Source organism: Sorghum bicolor, chromosome 10 (assembly GCF_000003195.3).
Source record: "Sorghum bicolor cultivar BTx623 chromosome 10, Sorghum_bicolor_NCBIv3, whole genome shotgun sequence".
NCBI lineage: Eukaryota > Viridiplantae > Streptophyta > Magnoliopsida > Poales > Poaceae > Sorghum > Sorghum bicolor.
In genome coordinates this window covers 58312091-58328533 of record NC_012879.2, presented here as the reverse complement: position 1 = coordinate 58328533, position 16443 = coordinate 58312091, and the positions used below count along the sequence as shown (strand labels likewise).

Genomic DNA, 16443 nt, shown 5'->3' with positions numbered 1-16443 from the left:
TTCCATGTACCGAGTTTATATTACAGCTGCATACTAATAAACCAATAAAAGAACATCTGAACAAGAAGGTGGGAATAGGAAGGGGAAAGAGCTGGCTACCCTGACATAACCTGCTAGCCATGACAGTCAAAAAAAAATTTGACAGTAAAAAAACCTGCTAGCCATTCCATCTGACTGGCTAATTAACATACACTAATATAACTATCTAAACCCCAGAGGGAGAGCAGAGAAGGCTAGCACTACAAAATTGCAACACTAGCAGACGCAAGGATCCGAAAGCTCGATTCATCGTGCCGTGTGTTGTGTGATTCCTGAGCTCCTTGTTCGAGCTCGAGCCCGCTTCCAGACTAGTCCATCAGACGCCGAGCCCTGTCGACGTACGCCATGGAGAGATTCAGAAAACAGTGGGGAGTTGAAGGACTCCTCCAGTACGCATGCATGGCTGCGTGTTGAATGTTCAGTTCCAGTCAGCGAATCACGAGCAGAACTAACAAATGATAGAGATCAGATCATGTGTACGTACAAGCTAACAGTGAGCTCTAGCAGTGCCAGTGTGTGTCAGTGTCAGTGTGTGTTGTATGACGTGTTACCGTACCTCTCTCATCTGTTCTGGATGGGATTCCAGCCGGATCTGGGTATCCTCCGGCCGAAGCTGGCGGCAGGCTGCTTGAAGGGCGTTTTCCGGCCGCCGACCCTCATCTGCTGCTCCTCGGCCTTCTGCCGGCTCGTCGACGGCCGCGACACTAGCAGCCGCCGTGCCGCGGGTCCCGGTCGTACCACTGCAGCGTTCAGCTCAGCTGAACACGGTCTCAGCAGGAGAAGCAGCACCAGCAGCAGCGCCACTAGGCAAACCCTGCTCTTGCTGCAACAGCCCATCATCTATCTGCAGAGAGGCGACTGCTGCTGCTGCTGCGTGCGGCGTGTTCCTCCTTGGGCACCGTGCGAGCCTGCGATGGAGGAGGAAAGGAAGACACAGCACACAGTAGTGGGCGAGGCGTGTGGTGTGGTGTGTGGATTAGAGCAAGGATCGAGGAGACATGGTGGGAGTTAACGTGGGGTTAGAGGGGGGTTTTATTCAGTGTCAGATACTATAATCACCACCACACCTCCTATCTTGCATAGCGACTAGTGAGCGGCGCTACTATAGTATAGTATATAACCAATTTTCGCAAAAAAAAAGTATAGTATATAACCAAGATTACAGTAATACTAGCTAGGGCACCAGTGCCTGCCGCAGACGAGCATCCGGTGGGGGGAATTCATGTGCTGCTGCTTGTTTTTCTGCATCTTCCCAACTGGGCGTCATGTGCTGCATCTTTGACTGACACTACTAAACCCTTGGCCTAATTCGGGTCTAAGACTGGGGTTAATTAGTTGGCCTCAAGGACTGATGGTGCGTAGAGTTTTTTTAGACAGCTGCTCACGTTCCTTTCTGCAGGGGAGGGTGCTGGATCACGTGATGGAGGCACGTGACGTGCGGAGAATTCTCTACCACACATGCATGCTGGTTGCTGTTGCCGTCTTGCGTTCACTTGCTCTTACCTGTCGAAGTTTCTTCCCCTTGATTCTATTTTAATCTACTGCTAAGTAGCAGTAGAAAATTACCGACATGGTTCGATTCTGCTGTCCGGCCGGTCGTTGGTTAACTAGGCCTTAATTGGGTTTACATTACACCTCGTCGTATTTTCTCGTTGGTAGTGGGATATTGAGATGAGAAGCAGAGAAGGGATCAGAAGTCAGCATGGCACCGGCCGGCATGATCCAGTTTTTGAACTTTGGTCATAATACTTAGTTACTTATTAGCAGCTAGGGACCGGATTGAACTCGATAATATATATATATATATATATATATATATATATATATATATATATATATATATATATATATATATATATATATATATATATATATATATATATATATATATATATATATATATATATATATATATATATATATATATATATATATATATATATATATATATATATATATATATATATCCGGAGGTTCAGGCAGTATTCTTCAGAGTTCAGACACACTTGACTGCTTGAAGCACTTTTGGATCAGCAATAGACTAGACTAATGCATAGCAACGTGGTGGCTGAATAAACAAGGAGGGAGGGGGCGATCTGTTCTGCAAGATCCTCCGGCCACGCCAACGAACACGCAGGCAGGACTGCTGGATCGATGTTATGTTACCTGCAAATGCGTCGCCGGGAGGAGCATGCAGGTAAAGATTTCACTGTTATCCTGTCCGATTAACACTGACTGACTGAGGCCTTGTTTAGTTCATCCTGAAAACCAAAAAGTTTTTAAGATTCTCCGTCACATCGAATTTTGTGGCACATGCATGAAACATTAAATATATACGAAAATAAAAACTAATTACACAGTTTAGCTGGAAATCACGAGACGAATTTTTTGATCTTAATTAGTCCATGATTGAATAATATTTGTCACAAACAAACGAAAGTGATACAGTACCGAAAATTTTTCACTTTTCGGCCTGAGAGCGGAAAGGCGGGATCCCAGCAGCAGCAGCAGGTTCAGTGACAGCCTGCCACTGCCGGTGTGCCAGTGTCGTCGTGCACTCGCATAGGGATCGGCGTCGCGGTGACTGGGGAATGGATCGTAGGGCGTTTTGTTTAGTTCCAATTTTTTTTGCAAAATCGACACTGTAGCATTTTTGTTTGTATTTAACAAAAATTGTCCAATCATGGACTAACTAGGCTCAAAAGATTCGTCTCGTCAATTTCGACCAAACTGTACAATTAGTTTTTATTTTCATCTATATTTAATACTACATGCATGGGTCTAAAGATTCGATGTGACGGAGAATCTAAAAAATTTTACAATTTTTTTTGAACTACACAAGGCCTAGGAAGGACGAATACTGGTTGCAGGCACTCACGAATCTCTATGGACGCGCTTCCAGTTACCTTTTCGATGGTCGGTTAAGTATTCTTTTTCTTTCTTTTTTTTACCAGATGGCGCGGTGGACTGCAGGATGAACATCCGGTCTCGGGATCTCGGACAGTCTGAAACTCTGAAACCACACTTCACTTTACAGTCCAGGTATGGTTTTTGCATCCTGCAGAGTGCCGAGACAGGGACAGCAGTTTGTGTTAATGGTGTAACTTAACGCGGTAAAACGAAATGATGAGCATTGAGTAACACCGTATCGGTAAAGTTTTCTTTGCGCCTTGAGGGCATATGCCCTCACCAGTGGCGGACCCAGAAACGGGTCAAGATGGAGGCTAAATAACATAGGTTAAATTTTTTTTGATTGCTCAATGCAGTACACTAATAGATATAGCTAAGATTGATAATTCAATATTGATTCAAAATGTTTAAAGGTAAAGATTCATAGAATAAGTATAGAAAAATACCAAATATATAGAATCTTTTGCAAAAAAAGAAAACTTGTTAAAAGTTTTTTGAGTCAAGAGGGGGGCTGCAGCCACCCCAGCCCCTCCTTGGGTCCGCCAATGGCCCTCACTCTTCTACCCATTGGATTCGCTTTGAGAAGTGTGCAAACACACATCTTAATGTGAATCTGCTTTGAGATGTGTGTTTACACACTTCTTAAAGCGAATCCAATGAATGAGAGAGTGAGGGCATATGCCCTTAAGGGTAAAAAAACTACGTCCACACTGTATCCTATAGTTAGGCGAACTAGTTTGACATAACCTGATGCCTACTCGCCGTTGGAGTATGTTTTGTATATTTGTTTGAACTTCCTCTTAATGAAATGTAGGTGAATGGTCCGATCTCGAAAAAAAAGTTAACACTGTAACAGAGTAAGAAAGACGATGAGCAGCAGCATCAGCATCTGTATTGATGCAAAATATTAGAAGAGATTGCGTGATGAGAGAGAGAGAGAAAGGCGTGGCGGTGTGTCGTGGTGATCGTGATCCATCCATCCATGGCTCGCCGGCCGGCGGGGCCGGCCCAGCGAGTCAAGCGACCACCGCGCTCAACAGACACAGCCACGGCAGTTGCCGCGCCGCGCGTGGAAGGAGCCGTGCGAGCACGCCTGATAAAAATACAGGCTAGGCCATGGCTGCAACGTGGAGCTAGCACCTTTTCCACGATCATCGATCGGTACGGCGGCGTGTGCCGCCGCCGGCGCCACATGCGCCCTCCTCCGATCCTGCCCGGCGATCGGCGAGCACCACGCCAGGTCTAGCTAGCTTCTCTAGCTCCCCCCTCCTCTTTTCATACGCACAGGCACACGCGACGACGACGGTCAGCGACGGCCAGCCGCGTAACACACAAGGATTGCCCGGACTCCCTGTACGGCACCCGGCAGGTTTACAGCCAGGTTATTACTTATTACCGGGGTCGATTATATATTAGGCTTTTAACTAACCGTGCCTGCCTGTCACCTTTTTTTTCTCGATCGGAACGGGTAGCTAGCTAGCTAGGGACGGTGCTTCGTTAAAATCTGATGACGGATAGATGTATACAAAAAGACGTAGGCAGCAAACAAATGATGATTGGATCACTGGATCGATGACCCAGTGCGCACGTACACAAGGCCTGAAGGATGCAGCAACAGCGTGGATCGTGAACACCTGCAGTCCACCTCTTGGCGACTAATTTGTACTGAGCTTCAACCTAATAATAATAATAGCATATATGCATACGCACGGTCGCGGAAACAATAATAAGGTTCATGTTGAGAGGAGGAAGAAGAAACCCATTGTTCATTGAAATACGCGCTTAAGCGTGTTCTAAAAAAAAGAGAAAACCATTGTTCATGTCGTTGTCGTTCCAATTACAGAGGGTGAACAATCTGTTACATTATTCATTCTCATCATCTTCGTCTGCGGAAGGTGGAATGCAACTCCCAAGTGAAAAAAAACATGAGTCAACATTAGATGATCGATCATCTATTCATCTTTGTGATCATCATAAGTTGAAACATGAAACTTCTGTCTTACAAGTATATGTATATATACTCTTTTTTCTTGGCGACGAACAAGTATATATACTCTATGAACCCCATCAAAAATCTGGTGCAGCCCACATGCATATATATATATGGCATAAAGAACCCAAGGCTGCTTTTCTTCCCAGAAGGTCCGGCCCGGGCCCGGGCCCGGGCCCGGTCCAGCTCGTGCAAGTCGAGTTCCCTCCTCTCTGCGACTCTGCCTGCCGGCCGCCGGACACCGTCGCTGCACGCCCGCCCTCCCGCACGGCTACGGCTGCAGTGGCGAAGCGGTCGGTCCCGTTCCGCCAGGGATTCGCGCGCGAGCTGCCGGTGGCCGTCCGCCTCAACAGTGTTGCTGGGCTGATTCGTTGTAGAGAGAAAAACACTGCTGAATAGCTGCCAGATTTCGCTTGATAAGCTCAAGTGAATAGGCTGTTTAGCTAGTACCAGCTTGCATGCATTGTACACACAAGCAGACGCAGGTAAGGAATATCCAAAGCTCGATCGATCGTGCTGTGTGCAGTGTGGTACTTCTGAGCTCCTCGATATCGAGCGCTCTTCCAGACCAGCCCTTCACTTCACATACCGAGGCCCGGCCGTGGACGTACTCATCATAGGACGACCGACCGTCCGTACCCTGAAACATGAAACGACATGGTGCAGAGATTCAGAAATCAGTGGGAAGTATGGCTATAGAGAGAACCAGGAGTGACCCAGTGGAGAGAAAGGATTTTTTTTTGGAGCGTTTTGCTAGCTGTAGATCACAAGCTAACAATGAACTCGCAGTGTGTGTATGTATGTGTGTCAGTGTGTATGACGTGATGAATGAATATGATACATTGATACCGTACGTACCTCGATCTCTCATCTGTTCTGGATGGGATTCCGGCCGGATCTGGGTATCCTCCGGCCGAAGCTGGCGGCCGCCTGCTTGAAAGGCGTGCTCCCGCCACCGACCCTCATCTTCTGCTGCTGCTGGTCGGCCTTCTGCCGGCTCGTCGACGGCCGCGACACCAGCAGCCGCCGTGCCGGTCGTACTCGTACCTCTGCAGCGTTCAGCTCAGCTGAACACGGGCTCAGCAGGAGAAGCACCACCACCACTAGCAGCAGCAGCAGCACTGGACAAACAATCCTGTTCCTGCTGCAACACCCCATCATCCGGCAGAGACAACCGCAGGCTCGATCCTGCTGCAGCTAGCTAGCGTGCGAGCCTGCGAGGGAGGAGGAAGACACAACCGTACACTGAGCGTGGTGTGTGTGGATTAGAGCAAGGATCGAGGAGAGACTGTGGGAGTTAACGTGGGCTTAATTAGAGAGAACCACCCCGCCGTGGGAATTCATGTGCTGCTTCTAGTTGTTTTTCTGCATGGTTCCAACTGGGCATCATGTGCTGCATCTTTGACTGACACCGCTCGCTAGCTAAACCCTTGGTCTAATTCGGTCTAAGACCGGGGTTAGTTGGTGTGATCAAGGACTAATCCGCCAGTTTCTTTAACTGCTCGCCACGTTCCTCTCTGCAGCTCTGCAGGGGAGAGAGGGGCCGGCTGGCGGATCACGTGAAGCAGGCATGTGATGCGCGCAGCGCGGGGTTCATGCTTGGTGGGAATCATATGGTGTTTCGTTTCACTTTCACCGGCCCTAAGCTAGTTTTGTTCCCCGGCCTGGATGGTTGGACAGTGGTCCACTGCACGCATTTTGAATTGCATGGTTGGTTGTGTGAATGTGTATATGACCGAGATGAGATGCAAGTTCTCATGTTCAGACGTGCTTTTGCAGGTCGGTCAGCAACTCAAACTGAAATCCAAAGAGTACAATTAGGAAGTCTCTGCATCTCCCACACTGACACGATTCAGATTCCTGAGTCTTGGATGAGATGGGGAATTGGCCTTAATTGTTACGCAGTCTGGGACCGTTTTGAACCGTAGAAGAAGAAGAAGAAAAAGAAGAAACTGTAAGTCAAGTCAGTCAGTCAGAGGTGGTGTATTTTTGGAACAGCAAGAGCAATAGACTAATGTAGTGGAACGTGGTCCTGGCGTGGCGTGTGTCTATGCCCTGTGCGGTTGTGCCATCTGAAATCCTGAATAAACAAGGAGCGAGACGATTTGGATTCTCAAATGCAGATCCTCCGGCAAGCAAAAAAAACTGCAGGAATGGTGGAAGCTAACTCTGCAGCGCCGCGCGCCCGTTTTCGTCGGGTGCAATGCAAGTTGATGGCAGTTAAAAATTTCGATTAGCACTAACACTGATGAGCCACCGAATAACATGAAGAGGACCTCTGCAAGTTCAGTGAGGCGTTGGAGTACGTACCCTGAGATGACACTGGGTCGATCTGGCAGTGTCTGTCGCCCTGCATTATTAGCATTGGGATCGGCGTTGACAGGAATGGATCCTGGGAGGTCAGGTCAGGAGGGAAGGGAAGATGTCAGTGCCCAGTTGCAGGTAGGGGTAGCACCTTCGATGGAAGTGTCTGGTTTTACACACAGAAAGCTAAAAAAAAGAACCTTTTAATGATGGATGGTCGGTAGTTTTTGCTTTAATCAATCATCAGGCTGCGTGATGAGCGCGTAACGGCGGACGGAGGCTGCAGCAAACATCCTCTGATGAGTTTTCAGAGCAGTTTCTTCAGACAGAACCAAAGTCTGAACCAACTGTGCTTTTACAGCTTCTGGTATTTTACATTGTATGTAATAACAAGACGACGACGACCGGAGCATCTGCATCTGCATCTGCATCAGCAAAGCAAGTTAGCAAAGATTAGCAGAGATTATTGCACAAAGACAGGGCGCCAAAAAGGCATAGTAGTCGTCATTAGTCAAGCGACCACCGCACAGGCAGCACAGCTGTTGGCCCGCGTGGGAGGCGCCGTGCCGTGCGTGCACGCCTAGCTGATGCAAAAACATACTGTACTACTCATGGCTCATGGCTGGAACGTGAAGATCCTTTTCCCGGCGCCCCGATCGGTACGGCGGCGTGCGGTGCCGCCTTCACCGCCGGCGCCACGTGCCCGCGGCCGGCGAGCGCCAGCTACCTTCGCCACCTCTTGACCTCTCGCTTTTTCGACCGAGTACGGGCACGGCCGGACACGGGCATGCCTTTTTGTGCACGGGCATGGCATGGCACGGCACGGAGCCGCGTGACCGACAACGCGGCGGTGAAACTTTGCGTCCTCTCATGATGACATGTACGGCGCCGGCAGGTTTACTGCCAGCAAATTACCTGGTTAAGTAATTAGTTGGCTGTTAATACTACAAGTTAACTGGTAGCCGTGTCTGCTGAAGCCCAACTGTTACAGGGAATTGCTCTGTAACGGTAGTTACAGTTACTACTTACTGCTGCTACAGGCTCCTGGAAACGGATAGGGATGGTGCTTGGTTGGGCGTACGAACCTGACGAGATGAGGCGTCTGATCTGAAATTGTTTTATGCAGTGTATGATTGGATCACTGGACACAGATCTCTATATACTTACGTACACAGGGGCAAAGATGAGATCATCATCGACTGGGAAGCAGGCAATTTTAAAATCGATGGCGAAAGGCCTGCCCTGAAGCAGGCATCCAAGAAAGGGATGAACATCTGCTGATTCATCCAATTCCAGCCTATACTGTTATTATTATACCAAGTGCTGACGAGGATGAGAAGATCTGTTGGATTCTTGGATGCGCACTACTGAATGCGAAGATGTAAATATCTGTACATCTGCAAAGGCAGAGGTAGCAATAGGGGGAAACCAGCATCTTCCATTCCAATCTCAACAAACAATTACTACCAGTTTCAAATCAGGTACCAAAAATCAGGCTCCAAAAGGGTACACTCTAGTCTCTACAACAGACATTAGTACTACCGAATCAGCACACATCACTGGAACTTCCTGACCAACTCGAGTTTGCGAGCCTGGAAGAATTTGCAGCGGCCTTTTCCACTCGATTCAATCTCCTCAGTCTTCCTTTTGAAACCAGTAAAGCCTAGGCTTGAAAGCTTCACCTGTCGCTTGGTGCTTCCATTGCCAGTCCCATCTTCGTCAACTTCATCAGACTCCCTTTATATCATATACCATGTGGCAAAATCATACTGGTTAGGAATCATAATCAATGCTTTGCAGTTCACAAAACACGCTGACAAAACTAGTTCAAGAATAGAAAGCACGGAAGCATAATAAAGGTTGGAAGTTTGAACACACCATGTAACCTCAACTGCATCCTTGAAGAAGGGCGTGCAAGTTCCCCAGCTAAAACGAACTAAAGTTGGGAAGCCAAACACTGGGTGCTTGTGATCTTGTAACCATTGCTTAGTATCAGTGTCTGCACCATTAATTTCGATGTTCTTTAATGAGACACTGTCATGTGATTAGAGTTTGGTAAAATCATTTATAACGAGGAATCGGTTACCTCCTGGATATCCTGATCCAGTTTTCATGTGCATATTCAGAGCTGTTTCATCAAACACCCAATTTCGCAAGGCTCTGTCCCTAGTGACCTGCAATTGCACATCACAACTTCACAGTTCACAGCCGCACAAGCCTGTATGAAAGTACCTACACAAGGAAATTTAATTCAAGTAATTACCTTTGCAACTATACTTGCTCCACTAACAACAGGGTAAAGGCTATCAGCCTTTTTGGCAACCACAAATTTGATTCCTGGAAACTTTTCTGTCAGCTTGATCCTATACTTTTCAGGATCTCCCACTGTATCTATATATACCTTTTCAAGAAGGAATACAATTACTAAAAATGTAGGGATAAATAATCTTACAAAGACAGCCACATGCCCGCATAAAAAAAATCCTTTTGAACTCAAGAACATATGCTCTTACTTCTGCCAGTAGAACTCCCATGTCAAGCAGTTTTCTAACAAGGCCCATGGCAGAGTTATGTGATATTTCATTGAGATTAACTTTTGACCTGAAACAATGAGACTGTTAATTGGAAGGCGGTTTTTTTGCCCTCAAGGGCATGTGCTCTTAGCACATGGACTGCTGGATTTGCATTGAGAAGTGTGTGTGCACACATCTCAGTGCAGATTCACTTTGAGAAGTGTGCACACACATATCTCAATGCGAATCCAGTGGTCCATGTGCTAAAAGCACATGCCCTTAAGGGCACATTTTACTTTCAGCTGTTGATGAAGATAACAACACAAGTTTGCAGTCTAATAGGTACAAAGGCCAGACGTACTTTCTTAACATTTTAGCAGATAGATCCTTTGGGCATATGACATCCACTTCCCACCCAATAGAGCTATTGACTTTTAAACTTTCAAATAGCTCCTCTCTTTGTTCCTCCTTCAAGGTCTTAGAATCTGTTTGAGAAGACAAGATCAATACGCTATGCTAATTGTCAATTTGTTAGAAGCAAAACTACTCTTGAACTCTTCCGTGGCCCATGCAAAGTAACATGTCCAACCAACTCTGCCACTGGTTAGTAAGCATAATAACTACCATGACAGATTCAAGATTTACCACTCCAAAGATTTAATCCATGCAAATGTCAGTATGTATGCCACACATAAAAAGGAGATGTGTAAACAATCATCTCTAAGATGTCAGAAGCTGACAGGCTTAAGGAAAATTGAAAAAGAAGGGTTTGGTAGTTTGCTACAAGATTAATGTACATGGAAGCACCTGCAACTCATGAGTTCATTGAAAGGAACTAGAGAGGAGAATATTTGGCAGACAAGGGAAACACGACGAGGATAGCAATTAGCAGCAGCTGATCTGGTTGCATGAAGCTCCTGCCTCTTGTCTGAAAAAAACATGACACACCACGAATAGCTAGTTTAATGTTCCAACTTCCTACCCATGTTTGTCCTCCACAATTTCAAAAGTTCATAAACATATGCATCAGGCATTTAAAAGATATGTTAGCTTTATCATGCCAAATCAACCAAAGTGCTTAACAAATGCCAGCATCTACTTGATGAATGAACACAAATTGAACAAGGTCGCAAACTAACCTATCAAAGATTATGTGATATAACTTCAACGCTACCCAGTTTATCTCTCTAACACAAGCTCAGTTCACAAATAATTTGGTATACGATCGAAACTACATTACATATACATGTCCGTACTCTGTACAACTAAAACTACTCTGAGAATATTGAGCTGTGCATCGCGACTAACACAACAATCAAGTGAAATCAGCTTGAACAAGCAGATGAAGAAGATGTGAGTGAAGAAGACCTGCGAATTTGAGAGTGGCAAGAGTGTTATTGTAAGAGCGTGCGCAGTACATGCATCCATACACCATAGGACCTGCACGAGTAGTAATAGCAAGTGAATTTTGGAAAGACTCCATCTCTGCTCAAAACCTGCAAATCAGGATCCTGCTCATGACATTTTGCTGTGGCATGTGTTGAACTTTTAAGTTTTTAATAAATTCCAGTAGGAGTTGCACCCCTCCTGTTCTGTAAAAAAAAAAAACACTCCACATTTCCATGAACGTTCATCCTATTTCACCTTTGGCCTACTGAATATTTGTACAGTGGAACTCAAAAATTTTTGAAGCAACATTGCGTATTAACCGGTCAGAAGAGAGCGTTTTACCAAGGACAGGGCCACGGCCAGCCTCGTCGATCCCCATGAGGCAGGGCTCCTTGGTAGCCCACTCCGGCACCGGCGCCGCCATTTCCACTGCGTTAGGGCAAAGGAGAGAGGAGAAGCGGATTGGAGGTAGCTGCTGCCGGATTAGGAATGAAGCAGGGGGGAAAGGAAGTAGGAACTCGCTCACCTTGCTGCGGACGGGCGTGACGTGAGGAGGCGGCGGCGGCGGCGGCGGCGGGCGTCGCTGCTGACTCGCCGCTTGGGTGGCGAGAAGAGAGGGCGTAGCGGGTGGTTGCGCGCCTGCGCGGCTCACCGTCGGGCGTCGGCGGCGTGCGGCGAACCGGGCCGGTAAGAATGGGAAGTGTTAGCCCAGAAAAGGCCCATCTACCAGTAAGAATGAATCTGTGAATGCGACGGCCCACGGAGAAGAGAAAGGAGACCGGGGAGTTCTAGCCTTCTTCTTCCCCGGCGGCCTCAACCCGCCCGCACAGCCACTGGCGGTGACGGAGCGACCCCTCCCGTTCCGCATGAATTCGCGCGCGTTCCTGGCTAGGCGACCACCGGCAGGCCTTATGCCGGCAGGAGGCATCCGGCAGCCGGCAACCGCGACCGTCATTTGTTTTAGAGGTTCGTGCTGTGCTGCCCTTTTTTGCTAGGGATTGTTGGTGATAGCATTCTGCGTGTGAATATTGTCGGACTGTTAGGAATTAGGATGGTGTGGTCTGTGGAAGTGTACATTGCTTGTGGTCTTGCTTCCGCCATTGTGCTGCTGTGGTTGCTCTAGGACTGTTAGAACTTGGGAAGGAAACCATGTAGGCTTTAGACATCATATTGTTGGGGATGGGGAGAGAGGGAACCAAACTGAAACTGAACAATACGTACTGATTATGCTCGTAAGTTAAATTGAACACCACTGGTTCATAAATTGCCCCCTCTCACAGCAATAACAGTAAGCTAAATTTTGAACAATGGTACCTCATATCTTGTCCCCTTCACAGATTAAAAAAGAAGCCAGCAAGTCCATCCTTCTTCCTCAATTATGTTATCCATATATCCATCTTTTTTAGTGCAGGCATTTGTACATGTTTCACAGTTCCAGAAATGTTTGTGAATTAGTTGATAGCTGAATACGCTTGCAAATTGCTTTCATTGTTCCTGCAATTGAACTCGAGTACTATAGGTTTTAGATAAGAAGAAGAAGGAAAAATTGTATACAGAAGCTCAGCCGTGAGCCTTTTCTTTTCACAGATTTCCATACACAACTGTACAACTTTGCTAGGATACAAATGTAGGCATACTAAGCAAGAGCCCAATGCTCTTTTTATGCACTTTACATGTTCAGTCATTTGAACTTGGAAGTGCAATATTTCCACAGAAGAATAAGGAAAAATTGTTTACATGGTCTCATGACAGTGAGACTTTTCTTTCAGAAATGTACACTACTGCACTCTTTGTTAGAAACTCTTCCTTCTACTGATGTTACAACTAATCTGGTGGAGTACAATATTGCCACCTACAATATGTTCTCCTTTAATTACAGCTGCACCTGCACCTGCACCTGCAGGGGCTCAACTACGGTTTCCAGGCAGTACACCACCTCTTGTATGGTTGGCCTCAAGCCAGGATTGTGGTTGATGCACTTACAGGCTACTTCAAGCACATTCAGCATTTGGTCATCATGTCCTCTTCCTCTGAGAGCAGGATCCAAGACCTCAATATCCTTTCCTTGGGACCTCATCTCTTTTACCCACTGGACAAGTTCCTTCGACTTGGTCAAAACCTGGACGGGCCTCTTCCCTGTGAGCAGCTCAAGCAAGACCACTCCAAAACTATATATATCACCTCTCAGCGTGGCCACCCAAGCCTGGCCATACTCGGGAGGAATGTAACCCAGAGTGCCTACCAGCTCTGTCGTGACATGTGTGTTGTAAGGAAGGATCAATCTTGCAAGGCCAAAATCAGCAACGTAAGCATTGAATTCTCTGTCAAGTAAGATGTTGCTGGACTTGACGTCACGATGGACAATGTTAGGGTTGCAGGTGTTGTGGATATAAGAAAGGCCCCGACCTGCTCCTTGTGCAATCTTGAGCCTTGTTGGCCAATCAAGAAATGAGTTGGCATTGTCCTTGTTGTGAAGCCAATCATCAAGACTCCCATTCTCCATGAAAGAATATATGAGGAGCCTCGTGTTTCCCTGGATACAATAACCCCATAGTGGCACAAGATTCTCATGTTGTGCCATAGAGAGTGCTTCAACCTCTGCTTTGAATTCTCTTTCCATCAGACACATTTCTCCATTGAGTTTCTTGATCGCAAGCTTGGATCCACAAGGTAGCTCAGCCTTATAGACTAGACCATTACCTCCACAACCAATAATGTTCTGCTGATCAAAATTATTTGTGGCCTTCAGGATATCATTGAATGTGATATTGTTTGATTCCCCCTTTCCTCGAGGTACCATCACCAAAATGCTTCCCTTTATCATATCACGCAGGTGCTCTGAAACAGAGTTGAATGAAGTTGCTTCAATGTCCCTGTTGTTGCTGCTCTTGTTTCTGTCAGCAGATTTTGTGCTTCTGATGAACAGAATAAGACGTCCCAGCAAGAAAAGCATGGCAAGCCCTCCAAAGAACACACCTAAGGCAAGCGCAAAGATGGTCTTCTTGTGCCTCTTTTTCATTGGGGTTGTAGGTCCTTCTACCGGGTCACAATGGACACTGAGCATAGGACCACATAGCTTGGAATTTCCAATGTAGCTAGAATTTGTAAAGGTATTAAACTGTCCTCCACTTGGAACTGGCCCTTCTAGGTCGTTGTTAGACACATTGAACCAAGAAAGGAAGTGAAGATTACTCAGTGCAGTTGGGAGTTCACCTGTGAGCTGGTTATTTGACAAGTCTAGAGTCTGCAGGTTTGTGAGGTTGCAAATTTGTTGTGGTATTTCTCCAGATAAGCTGTTGGAGCTAAAGTTGAGGACATTGAGCACTTTCAACTGACCAATTCCTTGCGGAATTATGCCTGTCAAGCTATTGTTGCATAGATTCAATACATTGGGGAAAGCATTGAGCAAACGGTATTGCCGTGATTGTGTCCAAAATACAGGTAACTCAAGGAACTTCGGGTCCAATTTGGCAGTATTCTTGTCAGATTGTAGCATTGGCATCTCCATCAATTCAGGTGGGATATCCCCTGTAAGCCTGTTGCTTGATATGTCCAGAAAGAAGAGGAGTTCCAGACTGTTAATCCAGGATGGTATTGTTCCAGTAAGGTGATTGTATGATAGATCTAATATCTCCAGTTTTGTGAGTTGTGATAACCATAGAGGGATTTCCCCAACCAATGGGCATGCGTCTATGGTTAGGACCCGAAGATTCTCAAAACCATCAAATGCTGCATCCTGCGGTATTGTTTCACCTTTGAAGTTTGTTCCAATTAGCAGGGAGGTAAGGTTCTTGCATCTGTTGAGATTCTGAAGTGCATCTGTGATATTTGTAAATGAGTTATTGGTAACTGAAAGGAAGGAAAGGGATCTGAGATTGGCTATTCTTGGTGAGAACTGGCCATGAAAGTTATTGTAAGCCAACCGCAAGGCAACTAGATTGCTGCATGCATATATGCTTTCAGGAATTGTTCCATTGAATTTGTTCACTGAAAAATCTGCAGTCCTTAGATCCATCTGGGTGAAGTTAACTCTGCTAAGATCTCCCATAAAACTATTGTTTCTGAGGGTGATATACTTGAGACTTCTGCAGTTACTTAGGGCCGATGGCAGCTCTCCAATCATCAGGTTGTTGTCTAAGTGGAGCTCCTCCAATCTTCCCAGCTGCCCAATAGAATTTGGCATCTCTCCTTCGAGCCCATTTGATCCAAGGTCAAGGAAAATCAGATTGCTGAGTTTGACTAGGCTGGAACCATCAAGTGGCCCTTGCAAATTATTGTTTGGAAAAGCAAGGTGCTCCAGTGAGGTAGCATTGAACAGTTCATGGGGTAGACCTCCGGTAAGGTTGTTGCGGCCAGCCTTGAGTACTGTCAACTTGGAGCAATTGCCAAACTCTGGGGAAATAGTGCCACTGAAGTCATTTAAGAAAAGGTCAAGTATGACAAGTGATGGTGCATGGATGCAAATGGAAGATGGCAATGGTCCCGTAAAGCTGTTGTTGCTTGCATTAAGAGCGACAAGATTGTTCATCACTTGCAGTGTTGTGGATGGTAACTGTCCTGTAAAGGAGTTACTTGAGATATTCAGTACCTTGAGAGGAAGGCCAGAAATTGGGGACTGACGCTCTAGCAGAGGACCAGATAGGCTGTTGAAGCTGACATCCAGGATGATGATGCTGCTGGAGAACACCAATTCTGCTGGCAGACTGCCGTAGAGTGAATTGCATGACAGGTTGAGATGCAGCAGCCCTGTAAGATTGCTGAGAGATGGTGGGATCCTCCCTTTGAGGCCTTTAGAAGGCAGCAAGACTTCTGTGACCACGCCACCGTTGCCGCAGTTTATTCCTTCCCATTGGCAGCAGTCTGTGCTGTTGGCCCATGACATGTTGAGGCCGCCATTGCCCTCCTGGGAGAGCCCATCTCGGAAGTCGATGAGGGAGCTCTTCTCTTGCTCTGTACAGGAGCTGGCGAGCGACGCGTAGGAGAGGAGGAGGACCAAGGCAGTACCAAAGAAAGGCACGGATAATTTGGAGGTGCTGCTGCTGCTGCATCGCAAATTCAGCGACTGCATGATTCTCTCATGAAACGTTCTGCAGCTCGCAGAGACGCTCAATTTGGATTTTGGGCTCTGACTAGCTAAACTACGGCAGCATGGGGGAAGAAGAAGCAGCTGCTTGCTCTTTCTGGTGGTGTTGAATTTTCCTCGTCTTGTTCCCCGAGGAAGAATGGCAAAGGTATATGTTGCAGAAGCATCCAAGTCAGTTACTTACACGTTTGCCACCAACACTTTTTTCCCCTTAA

The 16443-nt window shown here is 46.6% G+C and overlaps 2 protein-coding genes and 1 long non-coding RNA gene across 4 annotated transcripts; all 3 read right to left on the bottom strand.

Moving 5' to 3' along the window:
• LOC110431297 lies at nucleotides 4886-6478 on the bottom strand. Its single transcript, XR_002448766.1, has 2 exons — nucleotides 5798-6478; nucleotides 4886-5579 (listed from the first exon to the last, which is right to left on the bottom strand). It is a non-coding gene; the product is annotated as an uncharacterized LOC110431297 (long non-coding RNA).
• LOC8063792 (ribonuclease H2 subunit A) lies at nucleotides 8587-11820 on the bottom strand. The gene is made up of 9 exons (XM_002437453.2): nucleotides 11672-11820; nucleotides 11488-11574; nucleotides 11125-11196; nucleotides 10118-10241; nucleotides 9757-9844; nucleotides 9507-9644; nucleotides 9330-9417; nucleotides 9122-9242; nucleotides 8587-8980 (listed from the first exon to the last, which is right to left on the bottom strand). The coding sequence occupies exons 2-9, from the start codon at nucleotides 11567-11569 to the stop codon at nucleotides 8800-8802; spliced, it is 894 nt and encodes a 297-aa protein (XP_002437498.1). The 5' UTR covers nucleotides 11570-11574; nucleotides 11672-11820; the 3' UTR covers nucleotides 8587-8799.
• Nucleotides 12689-16386, bottom strand: LOC8063791 (tyrosine-sulfated glycopeptide receptor 1). Of its 2 annotated transcripts, XM_021449321.1 has the most exons (2): nucleotides 15734-16019; nucleotides 12689-15537 (listed from the first exon to the last, which is right to left on the bottom strand). In XM_021449321.1, the coding sequence occupies exons 1-2, from the start codon at nucleotides 15867-15869 to the stop codon at nucleotides 13019-13021; spliced, it is 2655 nt and encodes an 884-aa protein (XP_021304996.1). In that variant the 5' UTR covers nucleotides 15870-16019; the 3' UTR covers nucleotides 12689-13018. The 2 variants fall into 2 exon arrangements, with proteins under 2 accessions (XP_021304996.1, XP_002437497.1); XM_002437452.2 differs by having other exon boundaries at nucleotides 12692-16386.

What these genes read in the sequence shown, in the direction of transcription:
- LOC8063792 (XM_002437453.2), bottom strand. Translation starts at nt 11,569, where the DNA reads ATGGCGGCGCCGGTGCCGGAGTGGGCTACCAAGGAGCCCTGCCTCATG. An exon ending in GAGCAAGTATAGTTGCAAAG is followed by an intron (nt 9,418 to 9,506) that starts GTAATTACTTGA and finishes GTGCAATTGCAG; the next exon opens with GTCACTAGGGACAGAGCCTT. An exon ending in GATGCAGTTGAGGTTACATG is followed by an intron (nt 8,981 to 9,121) that starts GTGTGTTCAAAC and finishes TATGATATAAAG; the next exon opens with GGAGTCTGATGAAGTTGACG.
- LOC8063791 (XM_002437452.2), bottom strand. Translation starts at nt 16,213, where the DNA reads ATGCAGTCGCTGAATTTGCGATGCAGCAGCAGCAGCACCTCCAAATTA.